Here is a 15691-nt window from a genome sequence, read left to right as displayed (position 1 = left end):
TATTACTGAAGTGGCAGGAATCTATGAACTTTATTGAACGTCCATTATGAACTCCAACAGATCTGAACATGTGTAACTGTTTTGCCGTATTACTCCATGTACATCATCTAATGCAACACAAATCCATGCAAATTACATTACAGAATGCACTAAAAAGCATATTTAAAATGTTTTTTGCAATATGATGAATACTACAAATAGGAACAAAACTCACTTACCGTATTTGTTCTGGCCCCCTGAAGAGCAACTTCCCATGCACTGAAACAAACAAAAAGCAATTTCTGGGATTGCAAAAAAGGTACAGACACCAATAAACAATCGATAAAGTTGGTAGGGTTGTCTACTTGACAAGAATGATGGGCTGCTTAACAGATGATCTACTAAGACAAAACATGCTAAATTTAGAGGTAATCTTCAGGGCAAGTAAGAGGAGATAATATGGAGAGACCACTGAAATGTGAAGCCATCTATTTTTGTCTGATGCAAACAAGTTAATTTAGACATTTCTCCTTTCTGAAAAAGAAGTGCAAAAATGACAGGAATGCTACCTGGTTTTACATATTCTAATCTATTCTATTCTATTAGTGGAAACTCCCAGCACTAAGACAGCTAACAGGTTAATTGACAACGCTGATCATAATGGCTAAAAAAAAAAGCTGTTTTTAGCAGTCTGTTGAATTTTGGTTCTGGCTCGGTTGTCCTTATATGCTGAGAGAAAGCATTCCAGAGCTTGGGAACTAGGAAAGAGAAAGACCATCCTCCACTCCTTGTTATTACGAACAGTTGTTGTCTAGTGGAGTGAAGTGATCTGGTGGTGTCGTAAGGGATAAGTAGTTTTTGAATCAGTCGGAGACCCTTTTTATACATTGCTCGATGGGCCAGGCAAAGTGCCTTAAAATTTATCCTTTTAAGCACTATCAGCCAGTTAAGGCATGCCAGGGGTACAGTTGCAGTATGGCATTTAAGGATTCTCAACAGTATACAGGCTGCAGCATTCTGAGTGACCTAGAGTATTTTTTAGGCTGATTTGCAGCTACACAGGTACAGGGAGTTCCCATAGTCAAGTTGTGATATGACTAGGTCTTGCACCACTATACTGTGCAAGGGTTCACCTAGCCATCGTAGCAGCTTTCTCAGAGTTCTTAGCATGCCAAAGCATGTTGCTGCCAATCTTTTGGCTTAAGTTGCCATCAAAAGCTTATTGTCAAGCCAGAAGCCCAAACTCTTCACCTCCAACTTTGGGGCGGGTTGACTGCCAAGAGAGTCCGGCCAGTTCAACTCTATCCACCTGGCAGGGTTGTTTCCCCAACACCCTTAACTTTCATTTTCTTCCAATTTAATTTAAAAAATGATTGATGCCATCCAGTCTACAACTTGCTTTAGGCAGTTGTAAAGATGGATGGATGGATGTCTGTCTGTTTGATGGGAGAGAGAGAGAGGATAATCTGATTGTCATCAGCATAAGATATTGAGGTGAAACCACGGGCCTTCATGATTTCTGCCAATGAGAAGTCATACAGATTGAACAAGGTGGAGTTCAGTGAGGAGCCCTGAGGGACCCCACAATTTAAAGAGTTAATATCCAACAGTGTGGCTTCCAGGCAGACTTGGAAAGTTCTGTCTTGGAGGAAGGAGGTAAACCATTTAAGTGCTGTTCCGGCTATGCCTATTCCCTCAAGCCTTTGGACTACCACTAGGCAGGAGACAGTGTTGAAAGACACACTGAGATTCAAAAGTATCAGGGCCGTGGACCCACCCTTATCCAGAGTGACTTTACAGGACCATGGAGCAGATCTTAAAACTGAGATGGGTTGTGAAAAGATCAAACACTCAATATTGATTTTAAGTTTCCTATCAATTGTAGTATTCAGCATCTTGTTGCATCACCCACTGATCGAAAAAGGATACTATTGACATATCAATTCATTCCTTTTCTTAAAATATTTGTAACTTGTCTTAGGTGGTAATGTTATTTTTGTCGATCTAAGGATGATGATCCAAGATCAAATAGAACAAACACTTTAGTGCTGCTCCACTTCCTACTTCACAAGTGACACTTAATTCAAGCTGAATACAATAGATTTAGAATTATACTGTGATGCTGATTAATTCAACATAACAAAAATTAACATGAAAGGCAAAAGAGCAACTATAAAAGAGAAAGCTGTTGATATCTAGCAACTACAGGACAGTTTACTATATAGAAGTGGTTCTGAGTCTTCAGATTGCAGGAGACCTCTCTAAGAACAAGTAAGATGGTACTGTAGGAGGCTGGCCTGGTTTGTAGTGGCACCAAGGGGTACTTACACTCTGCACCAGGTCCAGTTATCCCTTATTAGTATAGAAGAGGTGTCTACTAGCTTAGGCTGATAGAAAAGGGTAGCTTAGCAGAGCAGCTTAGGCTGAACTAGGAGACGTGTAAAGCTCCCACTATACCACTGGTGTCATATGCACAATATCAAAAGAAAACACAATACACAGATATAATAAAAATAAAGGTACTTTATTTTTATGACAATATGCCAAAAGTATCTCAGTGAGTACCCTCGGTATGAGGATAGCAAATATACACAAGATATATGTACACAATACCAAAATTATGCAGTAATAGCAATAGAAAGCAATGTACAGTCACAATAGATTGCAATGAGAGCACATAGGTATAGGGGCAACACAAACCATATACTCCAAAAGTGGAATGCGAATAACGTATGGACCCCAAACCTATGTGAGCTTGTAGAGGGTCGCTGGGACTGTAAGAAAACAGTGAGGGTTAGAAAAATAGCCCACCCCAAGACCCTGAAAAGTAGGTGTAAAGTGTACCTAAGTTTCCCAGAGAGCACAAAAGTCGTGATAGGGGAATTCTGCAAGGAAGACCAACACCAGCAATGCAACAACAATGGATTTCCAGACGAGAGTACCTGTGGAACAAGGGGACCAAGTCCAAGAGTCACACTCAAGTCGTGAGTGGGCAGATGCCCAAGAAATGCCAGCTGAGGGTGCAAAGAAGCTGCCACTGGATGGTAGAAGCTGTGGATTCTGCAAGAACGAAGAGGACTAGGGACTTCCCCTTTGGAGGATGGATGTCCCACGTCGTGAAGAAGCTTGCAGAGGTGTTTCCGTGCAGAAAGACCGCAAACATGCCTTGCTAGCTGCAAGGGTCGCGGTTAGGGTTTTTGGATGCTGCTGTGGCCCAGGAGGGACAAGGATGTCGCCAATTGCGTGAGGAGACAGAGGGGGCGCCCAGCAAGACAAGGAGCCCACTCAGAAGCAAGCAGCACCCGCAGAAGTGCCGGAACAGGCACTATGAAGAAGAGTGAACCGGAGCTCACCCGAAGTCGCAAAGGAAGGTCCCACAATGCCGGAGGACAACTCAGGAGGTCGTGCACTGCAGGTTAGAATGTCGGGGACCCATGCTTGGCTGTGCACAAAGGAAATCTTGAAAGAGTGCACACGAGCCGGAGCAGCTGCAAATCCTGCGGATCCCAGCAATGCAGTCTAGCATGGGGAGGCAAGGACTTACCTCCACCAAACTTGGACTGAAGAGTCACTGGACTGTGGGAGTCACTTGGACAGAGTTGCTGAGTTCCAGGGACCACGCTCGTCGTGCTGAGAGGGGACCCAGAGGACCGGTGATGCAGTCTTTTGGTGCCTGCGGTTGCAGGGGGAAGATTCCATCGACCCACGGGAGATTTCTTCGGAGCTTCTAGTGCAGAGAGGAGGCAGACTACCCCCACAGCATGCACCACCAGGAAAGCAGTCGAGAAGGCGGCTGGATCAGCGATACAAGGTTGCAGTAGTCGTCTTTGCTACTTTGTTGCGGTTTTGCAGGCGTCCAGAGCAGTCAGCAGTCGATTCCTTGGCAGAAGGTGAAGAGAGAGATGCAGAGGAACTCTGATGAGCTTTTGCATTCGTTATCTAAAGAATTCCCCAAAGCAGAGACCCTAAATAGCCAGAAAAGGAGGGTTGGCTACTTAGGAATTAGGATAGGCTAGCAACACAGGTAAGAGCCTATCAGAAGGAGTCTCTGACGTCACCTGCTGGCCCTGGCCAATCAGAGCAGTCCAGTGTGCCAGCAGCACCTCTGTTTCCAAGATGGCAGAGGTCTGGAGCACACTGGAGGAGCTCTGGGCACCTCCCAGGGGAGGTGCAGGTCAGGGGAGTGGTCACTCCCCTTTCATTTGTCCAGTTTCGCGCCAGAGCAGGGCTGGAGGATCCCTGAACCGGTGTAGACTGGCTTATGCAGAGATGGGCACCATCTTTGCCCATCAAAGCATTTCCAGATGCTGGGGGAGGCTACTCCTCCCCAGCCCTGACACCTTTTTCCAAAGGGAGAGGGTGTAACACCCTCTCTTTAGGAAGTCCTTTGTTCTGCCTTCCTGGGCCAAGCCTGGCTGGGACCCAGGAGGGCAGAAACCTGTCTGAGGGGTTGGCAGCAGCAGCAGCTGCAGTGAAACCCCGGGAAAGATAGTTTGGCAGTACCCGGGTCTGTGCTAGAGACTCAGGGGATCATGGAATTGTCTCCCCAATGCCAGAATGGCATTGGGGGTGACAATTCCATGATCTTAGACATGTTACATGGCCATGTTCGGAGTTACCATTGTGACGCTATACATATGTAGTGACATATGTATAGTGCACGCATGTAATGGTGTCCCCGCACTCACAAAGTCTGGGGAATTTGCCCTGAACAATGTGGGGGCACCTTGGCTAGTGCCAGGGTGCCCACACACTAAGTAACTTAGCACCCAACCTTTACCAGGTAAAGATTAGACATATAGGTGACTTATAAGTTACTTAAGTGCAGTGGTAAATGGCTGTGAAATAACGTGGACGTTATTTCACTCAGGCTGCAGTGGCAGGCCTGTGTAAGAATTGTCAGAGCTACCTATGGGTGGCAAAAGAAATGCTGCAGCCCATAAGGATCTCCTGGAACCCCAATACCCTGAGTACCTCAGTACCATATACTAGGGAATTATAAGGGTGATACAGTATGCCAATGTATATTGGTGAAGTTGGTCACTAGCCTGTTAGTGACAATTTCGAAAGAAATGAGAGAGCATAACCACTGAGGTTCTGGTCAGCAGAGCCTCAGTGAGACAGTTAGGCATCACACAGGGAACACATACAGGGCACACTTATGAGCACTGGGGCCCTGGCTGGCAGGGTCCCAGTGACACATACACTAAAACAACATATATACAGTGAAATATGGGGTAACATGCCAGGCAAGATGGTACTTTCCTACAGGTACTGATGGAGGTACTGTGTTTTCTGTAATGCACATAATAAAAGGTCAAATGCAAGGTATATATCTGGAGTAAAAGGGTTTCAAATTCTGAGGGACGAGGCAGGAAAAATCTTGCACAGTAATTTTAGATTTCGTGGAGTAGGGTTTTAGAGTACTTTACCTTTAATGAAGGAGTTGACGATGAGATATAGATAGATTTTATGGAAAATGCTAGTATTTTAGAATAATTTCTCATCAGGTTGTGCATAACAGTGCAAATACTATGCTACCTTTGAAAGAACAATGCAAACCTTTCAATGTTCCCACTTAAGTGCACTTTCCTGAGACGTACGGCGAGCAGAGCAATGAAAAGTTGCAAACAAAGAACAGAGGAGCCATCAGCAATTCCAATTTGAAGGCATAGTCAAACCTGGAAATAACTGCAGCTTGGACTTTGAACACAGGAGGATAAAGATTTGTTTTTGTGAAGACATGACCTTGAAAACTGTATGGTGGGGCATTTGCCTCTCCTTGTCAGCATATTCGCATATTCGCAGACAGCATTGCATCACCTCATCAGCATCGACCCCTTGGAAGCCAAGAAGCCTGCAGAAGTACACTTGAATGAAGAAAAAGGGCAGCTCACACACCTCATCAAGGATCTGCTTCCGGGGTTTACATTTTTAAAAGTCAGTTTACCAGGAGATGGAGGCGCCCGGAGAACAATGAGGCGGGGCAGGGAGGATTTGGTGAAGCAAGGGTAGAAGATCCAAGGGTACAGAGACTGTGGTTTTAAGGAACCATGCACATGATTTGCAGTAAGATTAAGATAAAAATGCGACATTTTTAGAATTAGTTAGAGATTAACTATATACAACTTGGCCCGTTTTCAATCTTTAGCTTTTGTATCCACCCAAATTTAGTTTTTGATTTTTTTTAGCTGATTTTGTTTCGAATGGAAGTTCAGCTCGTCTTAGGAACAGAGCTGTTCCTCAACATACAACTGCATTTCGTCCGACCCTGCTGTGCAAAAGCATAGTAGGTTTCCTTGGCATGTTTCTCCTGATTTGCACGAGCTATGATGGGTATAAAGAAGGTAAATATTTATGTGGGCTGTTTTAAAAATCCACATAAAAGATAAAACATGGTCATTTAACTCAGAAAATGTCGTCAAGCTAATTTTTAAAAAAACATGCTTGCTGTTGGCTGGAAGGAGTAGTCTGCTTTGTTTATTGATTATCATATAATGACGTTGTATTTTACTGCCTCATTTTCAGCAGGTAAATATCTAAGCAACATTGATTGTTTTGTAGGATGGGATTTTTTCAGTACGAAGCTAAGCTGCTTGTCCTAATCATACAACATGCAGAACTGACTTTAGAAAAAAAAGTTCATCGGAAAAAGCGATGTTTACTTTAAGTACTACGGAAAACCTGTCATTTTCATTTTGTAGAAAGCATAGGAATCCTGCCATTGGTACCCTGAAAGATTGCACAGTATATGCGTCATTTCCTTATCTACATTGTTATTTTGACCTCAATTTCACAGGCTTGTGTAACAATTTGAGTGCCATTTTCGCACCAGTAGTACTATCAATCATGTCCATGGTGAATTTCACTACTGAGCTCTTTTTGTGCAATGCATTGATCTATAAACACTTTCAATACACCTGCAAACTTCCTGAAATGCTTCTTGTGAAGATGTCATGTGGCAGGTTTTTCCTGGCATGAATAGTATGAAGAAAATCACTCCAAATTAGTATTTGTATCCCGTTACCATCATATATTTAAGACAGCAAATGTAGGTAAAACATGCTTTAATTATATTCTTATATTAATACGAAATTGGTCAAAAGGCTGGGATAGATTACTCTATTTTCTAACAAGAGAAGTGATGAATACTCTCTTCAGGAAATTATTTCTTTGTCATATTTATTCATTTATAATCAAGCAGAACGAAAGGAATAACCAAAGAGACGAACTGTCCTAATTAAACTGGAACATAACACCAGGAATAACATTTACACAACATTATCAATTATAAAACATGTAAAAAAAAATGCAAACAAATCATGAAAAATGACAAAAATTAAACAAACTGAATCATCTGGAAATTGTCCCAACTAAATCTACCCAACCTCGCTGCAATCCACAAGGTGTTGACGCGTTTATAACTGTCTGACGATTGCAAGGCGGTTTCCACCCGACGCCCGATTTATAGAATTTTTCAGGACAGTTCATCTCTTTGATTATTCCCTTCGTCCTGCTTGATTATATATGAATAAATGATGTCCTTTGCATGTTGCCTCTAGTCTGCATAAGCTTTCATCTTCTGTTTGTTAACCAAGTCCCTTGTACAAATCATGTTCTCACTTTTGTCTCTCTTGGGGGTCCATTAAGGTAGCTTGGCTGTCATTGCTCTACCGAACATCAAAGTTGCAGCACTTTCGCCTGTGGCAGAGTGGGATGTTGAACCACGTGCTCCTAGTGTAGAATTAGTCCTGTTTTCAAACTGAGCTTTTCAAGAGTGGCATGCTGTATGGCTTTCTTTAGCGTACTCATAAAACGATGAACAAGTCCATTGGCACGCATCCACAAATGTATATTTTTTTGATTCTTTATGTTCAGATGCTCCAGGAATTCTCTGAATTCATTACTGCTAAAGTGAGAGCCATAATCAGACTTCACAATAGCTGGAATGCTCCAGGTTGCAAAGATGCCATCAAGTTCTTCTATGACTCTTTTGTGATTCGTAAATGAGAGATCTTGAACCAAATGGAAAAGTAAGGTGATGTCCGTTATGAAGAGGGCAGAAGAAGTTGACGGCTATTTTCTCCCATGCATGCTTAAGGAGTTCTGAAATGTTCACAGTATGTTGAGTAACCTTGGTAGAAAGGCAGTTGCATATATGACAGGCTTTCATTTCCTTTTTAACTCTTTCATCCAAATATGGAAACCAAACTCTGTTTCGGAGTGCTCTTTTTGTGGCAGCAAACCCATGATGCCCTTCATAAGCCATTTTAATTACTTTGCGTCGCCGACTTTCCGGAATTAGGATTTTTGAAGCTCACAATATAACTCTTTCCTGAGTTATGGACAATTCATCCTTGATATTTATTTTTCATTTTCACCATCATTGGTGAGAGGTTGAGTGTGTTGGTTTAACAACTGATGTGTAAATATGCCTTTTAACTTCGGCACGTCACTATCATGGCTCGTGGCAGTTATAATTTGGGCTAACGAAAAAGGAGCTTGGGTATTTGACTTGAAAATGAAATTAATGTATGCTTCAGCCATCTTGGATGACATACCGTGACTTTGTATAGCCACTCTCGAATAGTAGTCAGCAGGATTCTGAAACTTTCCTGGACAATGCACAATTGTATAATCGTATTCTTGCAATCAGCATCCCCATCGTTCAATGTGAGAAGGCATCTTGGCTTCTGGATTGACAAAGATGGTCAGTAAAGCTTGATGATCAGTTACCAACGTAAAAGGTTTTCCGTACCGGAATACATGGAAATGTTTACAAGCCCATACCACAGCCAAACTATTTTTTTCAGGTTGAGAAAGCAGGTTCTGTTTGGGACATAATTCTACTGGCAAAGGCCATAATATGCCGTTGAGCCATTGGACGTCCACTGTGCTGTTCAAGGGTAGAGCTCGACCAGGCTAGTGTCAATGACAACCTCTGTATGAAGCTTTGGATTGAAGTATGCCATTTAAATAGCATTTTCAATGGTGTGTTTGATTCTCTTTAAACATCTCTCAAATTCTTGTGACCACGGAAAGGTAAAATTGTTCTTCATCAACTCTCATAATGGAGCACTAACAGTGGCAAAGTCTTGTATGTACCTTGAACAGTAACTGGCCATGCCAAGAAAGGAACATACCATTGAAACATCTTGTGGGGGATCAGCATTTGACAGAGTTTCTACTTTTTCAGTATCAGGTGTCATACCCCCATAATAAAAGATATGGCCAAAGAATTTTAGTTTTGTCTTGTTGAACTCACACTTGTTGGCATTGAAAGTCAAACCTGCGACACTGAGTAAACAACATACTTGTGTGAAAGCTCTATTGTGCTCCTTTTGTGTAGCTCCAAAAACTAATATGTCATTGCTATAGTTGCAAACATTCACAACAGGCTGTCTGATACGTCAGGTGACGTCCTGGAAAGGTTCTGCAGCAGATGACACACCAAAACTAAGGGGGTCATTCTTACTTTGGCGGGCGGCGGAGGCCGCCCGCCAAAGTAACCCCGTCAGAACACCACACCGCGGTCGAAAGACCGCTGCGGTGATTCTGAGATTTGCCCTGGGCTGGCGGGCAGCCGCCAAAAGGCCGCCCGCCAGCCCAGGGCAAATCAACCTTCCCACGAGGACGCCGGCTCAGAATTGAGCCGGCGTAGTGGGAAGGTGCGACGGGTGCAGTGGCACCCTTCGCGTATTTCAGTGTCTGCATAGCAGACACTGAAATACTTTGCAGGGCCCTCTTACGGGGGCCCCTGCAGTGCCCATGCCATTGGCATGGGCACTGCAGGGGCCCCCAGGGGCCCCGCGGCACCCCCTGCCGCCATCCTGTTCATGGCGGATTTCCCGCCATGAACAGGATGGCGGTAGGGGATGTCTGAATCCCCATGGCGGCGGAGCGCGCTCCGCCGCCATGGAGGATTCAGAAGGGCAGCGGTAAACCGGCGGGTGACCGCCGGTTTACCCTTTCTGACCGCGGCTGAACCGCCGCGGTCAGAATGCCCTTCGGAGCACCGCCAGCCTGTCGGCGGTGCTCCCGTGGCCGGTGACCATGGCGGTCACCGGCCGCCAGGGTCAGAATGAGGCCCTAAGTCTTTTGTATCAAAATAAACCAACATGTGTAGAAGAGGTTGTAATATATCCAAAACTTTCTTTGAGTTCCAACTGATGGATAACCTTTATTTAAATCAAGGCGAGAAAAGATCTTTGCACCATTCCATTATCATGTCAGCTATGTATGGACCTAGATGTCGTTCACACTCAGTTGCTTTGTTTGCCTGATGCATGTCAACACAGGTGCATACAGCTACTTCACTTTCATGTTAGGGCACTGCTACTATGGGAGAAACCAATGGTGTTGGACTAGGGGAACGCTCAATAATGTAATGATTAAGTTATGATTCAAGTCCTTTTTCAATAGCTACTTGTAAATAAAAAGCAATTAGTCTATGTTTCTGAACAACAGGACAGACATTTTCATTAACATGCAGTCCTACTTTCATAGACTTAAGCTTTCCTAAACCATGAAACAACAAAGGGAATTGACTTACTATTTTGTGATGAGCATTCATGTTGTAATTCACAGAAATCAGTCCCATATCAGCAAGGTGCTGAAGCCAAGTAAACATGCGCTTGACGCTGTACAATGAAGCACATAGATCGGTGCTTATACCTTCATTTTCTTATCTTTCACTGTCGCTACAAATGAACCTTCACTCTTGATGGGCATCAACGCAGCCCATGTATACACTTTGGTTTTCAAGGCACAAGTCACAATAATGGAGATACTTCACTGTATTTCTCTTCAGACATTATGTTTATCAATGCACCGCTGTGGATAATGAAAGGTATCAAACAAGCATTTATTTTCAATGTAACAGTTATATGATTTTGCTGTTTGGCATGGCGACTTTTCTTTGAAATACATTTTTCTTCACACGCAGCCAGTCAAAGGTGCACATTTCTCTGACGCGAACCTCAATATGGCACAATGACTTTCTTCACTTTCACTTAACATTGTGATGGAAGAACTGCTTGATGATGATTTAGATGACGATCGACTTAGTTTAGTTTCAATTTGCCTCAAATAATGTTGCCACTTAGACTTGTGGGCGAGCGCTGCTTTTGGAACTTTCTGCCAACCAATTTGTTTTCATGCCATCACCCACTTACTTTTTCCTTCTTCCTAAACATTGTCACAAAATGATTCTCTTTCCCACAGACTTTACAAATCTGTCTAATGGCAGACATTTACCTTCATGTGGCAACCAAAATCCTTTTTACTTGTAGACATTACTTTGTGTCCTTGAGTCTTTGGCTTACTTTTCACACTCTGACCTCCATGTTAGCAGCTTGTCTTTCAGCAGACTCCTCAGTTCTGGCAGCGATTAAAACTCACTCCAGACTAAGAGTATCTCTCAGTATTCGTCTTCTGAATGAATCTGACAACCATCCATCAATAATTCTAAGATGCATAGCTTCTTCTTAATTGAACTTACAGTGTTTGATGAGCGCATCTAGCCTTTCCACAAACTCAAAGACGATTTCACCAACTCTTTAACAATCTTTTTTTTAAATAATTTTTTAATCTTTTTATTTGGTTATCAACAGGTGCATGCCATATCCAATTAAGCATTACATAGTAGTATATCGTCGAAGCACCAGAATAATGCGAACATAAACAATCCCATCCTTCCCCTTCAAACCCTCCCCAGACACAAACTCGCTATTAATTTGAGCAGTTCAGAGTTCCATTTCTCCTCTACCCACATCATGCTCCCAAGGCCATGCAGTATGTGATAGTATATGGCCCTCCCAATGTCCCAAAAGGCATTGCTCAACAGGCTACTACACATCAAGGAAGTAATATGTAATTCAATCCCACCATACCTTCAGAAATTTCCATGGGCATCCTCTATTCGTATAATTCACCATCTCTCCCATCATTAACCCATCCGTTCCCTTCCTCCAAATGTCCACAGTGGAAGAACTCTCGGATCCCCAAAGGCAGGCAATATCCTTCTTGGCCACCACCAGCCCAAGCCCACAGAGCAGAAGCTTCCTTTGGGGCCGATCAATATCATTAGGTATGCCTAATATAATAAATTTAGGGTCCAGGGGGATCTGCGCCGATAACACCCCTCTCATCTCCCCCACAATCTCTCTCCAATAATATTGGATCACAGGGCAATCCCACAGTATATGTAGGAAGGTTCCACTATTTCCTCCACATCTAAGACAATTTGGTTGCTGCGCCCTTCCCATCATATGTAAGTGTTGTCTGTCATAATATATCCTGCGGAGAATTTTAAACTGAATTAGTCTGAGTCTCAACAGGATAGCCACCTCCCTTGGAAACATCAGTGCCGCCTCTCAATCTATGTCTTTGAGTTCTCCCAGTTCACCCTCCCATCGCCTATGCAGTTTTAGAAGTGGGTTCGGCATGTTATTATTTATGGTTTTATATGTTAACAACGTTGCTTTGGTGACCAAGCCTTCCATCATTAGTTGACCTTTTAGTAGGGTGTAATCAGATATTCCTTGTCCCAGGAGACCCTCCATACATGACGCAATCGTGTGTAATGAAAGAATTATGTCCTGCTAAGCTCGTATTCGACCTGGAGGGGTGCAAAGGACATAATATCTCTCCCTTCCATCACATCTCCCACTTTGGAGATACCAATGCGGTCCCAACTCTCAAAGTCTGTCAATTTTCTAATTTCCCGTAGCCAACCTCCCTCCCATAGGGGGGTCTCTCTTGTTGGCCCTAGTCCATGGCACAAGGGCCACCCAAGTGACCGGCAAGAGATGACGACCCTTCCCTCCCTCATACAAGTAATGTTTACAGGATTTCCCTTCCCACTGTAATCTCTCCAAGCGGAAGGTGGGATGGTCTCTGGATGAGAACAGCCAGTCATTTACATTGATCAAATGCGCTGCCCAATAATACGCCTCCAGATCTGGACAATCCCCGCGCATAGTGATTGCACTGTAGCGCCTTTAAGGCTAATTTCATGTTTCCCCTTCCATAACAAAAGCCGCATGTCCCGTTCTATGGTCCTAAAGAGTCCCCGAGGGATCTGGTAATATGTGTTTTGCACTGCATAGAGGAGTTTCGGAAGAGGGATCATCTTAACCAAGGCCACCCGTCCCATCAACGTGAGAGAAAGAGTTCTCCACCTCACCAGGTCCGCCCGGCACTCTCTCATTACCTTCCCCAGATTATTGCCTTGGCAGAGTTCTATCCTATGTGTCATTTAAATACCAAGATATTTGAATCCCTCAATGGAGCTTTGCAGGAGTACTGGAAGAAAGGAAATCAATATGTCTCCCTGCTGAGCATATAATATTGGTTTTTCCCAGTTAATGTGATAGCCAGAGTACCTCCCATATCCTTCAAACAAATGAAAAGGTTTTGGTAAGGATATCTCAGGATGCGCAATGTATAATACGTTCCTCTTTGGCTTCCTTTTGTTTCAACCTGAAGCCATGAAGTCCAGGATGTGCCCGGATCTTGCACGCCAGGGACTAGAGAGTGAGGGCAAATAACAAGGGTGACAGGGGACATCCTGTCTAGTACCCCCGAGCAATGGGGAATTCAGACGAAAGGACCCTATTCACTCTCACTGCCGCCACTGGATTACAGTAGAACAGCCTCACCCATCCTCTGTATCGAGGGCCAAACCCAAATCGCTCTAATGTGGCTTCCAGGAAGAGCCAGTGCACCACATCAAATGCTTTCTCAGCATTGAGAGCTACAAATAAATGTGGATCTGGGCATTCCAGCATGGTATTCAGCCAGTTATGTGCTCTCCTCAGATTGTGCCTTGTAGAGTGACCCGGCATAATGCCCGATTGGTCCATATGAACCAGGGGTGACATAACGCCATGAAGGCGACTTGCTAATATCGTGGCCAGAACTTTCACCTCCACATTAAGGAGGGAGATCAGTCTGTAAGATGCACACGACCATCTAGGCCTCTCTTCCTTGTGTATGACAACTATTTCAGCCCCCAGTAAACCAGGAGGGAGAACTCCCTGTCCCGGGGCTTCCAGAAACATATTTAACAGGGCAAGGATGCCACACACACTCTTGAATAGCTCAGCTGGGAATCCATTAGGGCCAGGGACCTTACCCGGTCGGAGCAGTGCCAAAGCAGCTGTGACCTCCTCCAGGGTAACATCTCCTTCCAGTTCTGCTTGGGTCTCTACATCCAGGACAGGCACAACTATATTCTTTGAGTATGCAGCAATCTGGCCAGCCTCTTCCAGTGGCCTTGCTCTATAAAAATCAGTATGATAGCAGGTGAAGGTCTCCGCAATGTCTCTCTCTGAGGACACTCTAACCCCTTCTTGGGTATCCACCTCCTGTACCCATCTCACTTCCGTCTCTCTTCTCCCAAACCAAGCGAGGAGCTTCGCGGCCTTGTCCCCAGCCTCATAAAGCCTATACTAGGCAGCACACAAGTGCATTTTTGCCTCTCTCTCTGCAGTTTCCCGGTATTCAGCCATCGCCAGCTCCAGTTGGTGAAGTGCAGAAAGAAACGGCTCCTGTCCCAGGGCCTCTTCAAGTGTTAGCAGTTGATGTTCCAGCTTTCCCAGGGTTTCCCTCTCTCTCCTTCGCTTCTGAGCTACTAAATTTTGTGCAGTCACGTAGCACCGTCTTCTATGCCTCCAATATCAAGACTGCAGACCCGACTGAGCCCACATTCTCTCTAAAATATAGTGTCAATCTGAAGTCCATGTGCCACTTCGCAATCTTGGAGGTCCCAACTTCCCAGTCCCCATTTCTTGTCTCTTCTCACTCGACTTCCTATACGTATCACCAGAGGGGAGTGGCCCGACAGACCTCTCGCCAGGCAATCTGCCAGGTGTATAGTGCCCACTACACTTGCAGGGATAAAAATATAGTCCAATCTAGAGAACACCCTATGGTCCCCAGAGTAGTAAGAGTACCTTCTATCCACGAGATGGGTCCGTCTCCACAGGTCCGACAACCCCAGGGCTGTGGCAAACTCAAAGTGGGGCAGGGGGCATGGAGTTCCCTGCCTCCCAGATCTATCCATGTCCGCTACCATCACATCATTGAAATCTCCTCCCAAAACATGAAGCAGGGAATTTACTCCCAACAGGATCCACGCTAGTGTCTCCAATAGGGGTGCCTGGAGCCTAGGCGGGGTGTATGCACTCAACAGCAATAGCTCTCTCTGCCCCCAGAACCCTTTCAAGTACACATATCTGCCTTCTGTGTCTACCCATTGACGGGTGATGGGGAAGGGGGGGGGGGGGATGCGAATCAAGATTGCCCCCCCTCTGGACCCAGATGTATAGCCTGCATGTGCCAGCATTGCATAAGGCCCTTTGCCCAAAAAAGTCTACTTTGTGCCCGAAGGTGTGTCTCCTGGAGGAGTACTACAGCTGCTCACAGTCTCTTTATATACTGGGACACTAAGCCACACTTAACCCTATCCCTAGGCCATTTATGTTCCAAGAGAGGACCGTGAGACCCTGTGTGTCCACCAAAGGAGGCCCTGTCTCACCACTCATGGGGACCATCTAGAGCCACTGAGAAAAATGACAAGAACGGAGTAATTCCTCATCAACTTAGGTCCCCAGGAGCATGAAGGGGTGGCTCGATAATTGACTGTGCAATGGACAGACCTATCAGCTGCATGTGTCTGTGGATGAACTTTGTGAACCTGAAACCAAAG

General features: G+C 44.6%; 1 protein-coding gene across 3 annotated transcripts in view; it reads right to left on the bottom strand.

Moving 5' to 3' along the window:
- The window catches only part of PLEKHB2 (pleckstrin homology domain containing B2), a 676701-nt gene that overhangs the window by 286961 nt on the left and 374049 nt on the right, over positions 1 to 15691 (bottom strand). For all 3 annotated transcript variants that reach the window (XM_069213723.1, XM_069213725.1, XM_069213724.1), the window contains exon 5: positions 219 to 258. In XM_069213723.1, the coding sequence (XP_069069824.1) occupies positions 219 to 258 (40 nt within the window). The remainder of the gene's footprint in view (positions 1 to 218; positions 259 to 15691) is intronic.

This window comes from Pleurodeles waltl, chromosome 11 (assembly GCF_031143425.1).
Source record: "Pleurodeles waltl isolate 20211129_DDA chromosome 11, aPleWal1.hap1.20221129, whole genome shotgun sequence".
NCBI lineage: Eukaryota > Metazoa > Chordata > Amphibia > Caudata > Salamandridae > Pleurodeles > Pleurodeles waltl.
This window is presented reverse-complemented; position numbering and strand designations above follow the sequence as displayed.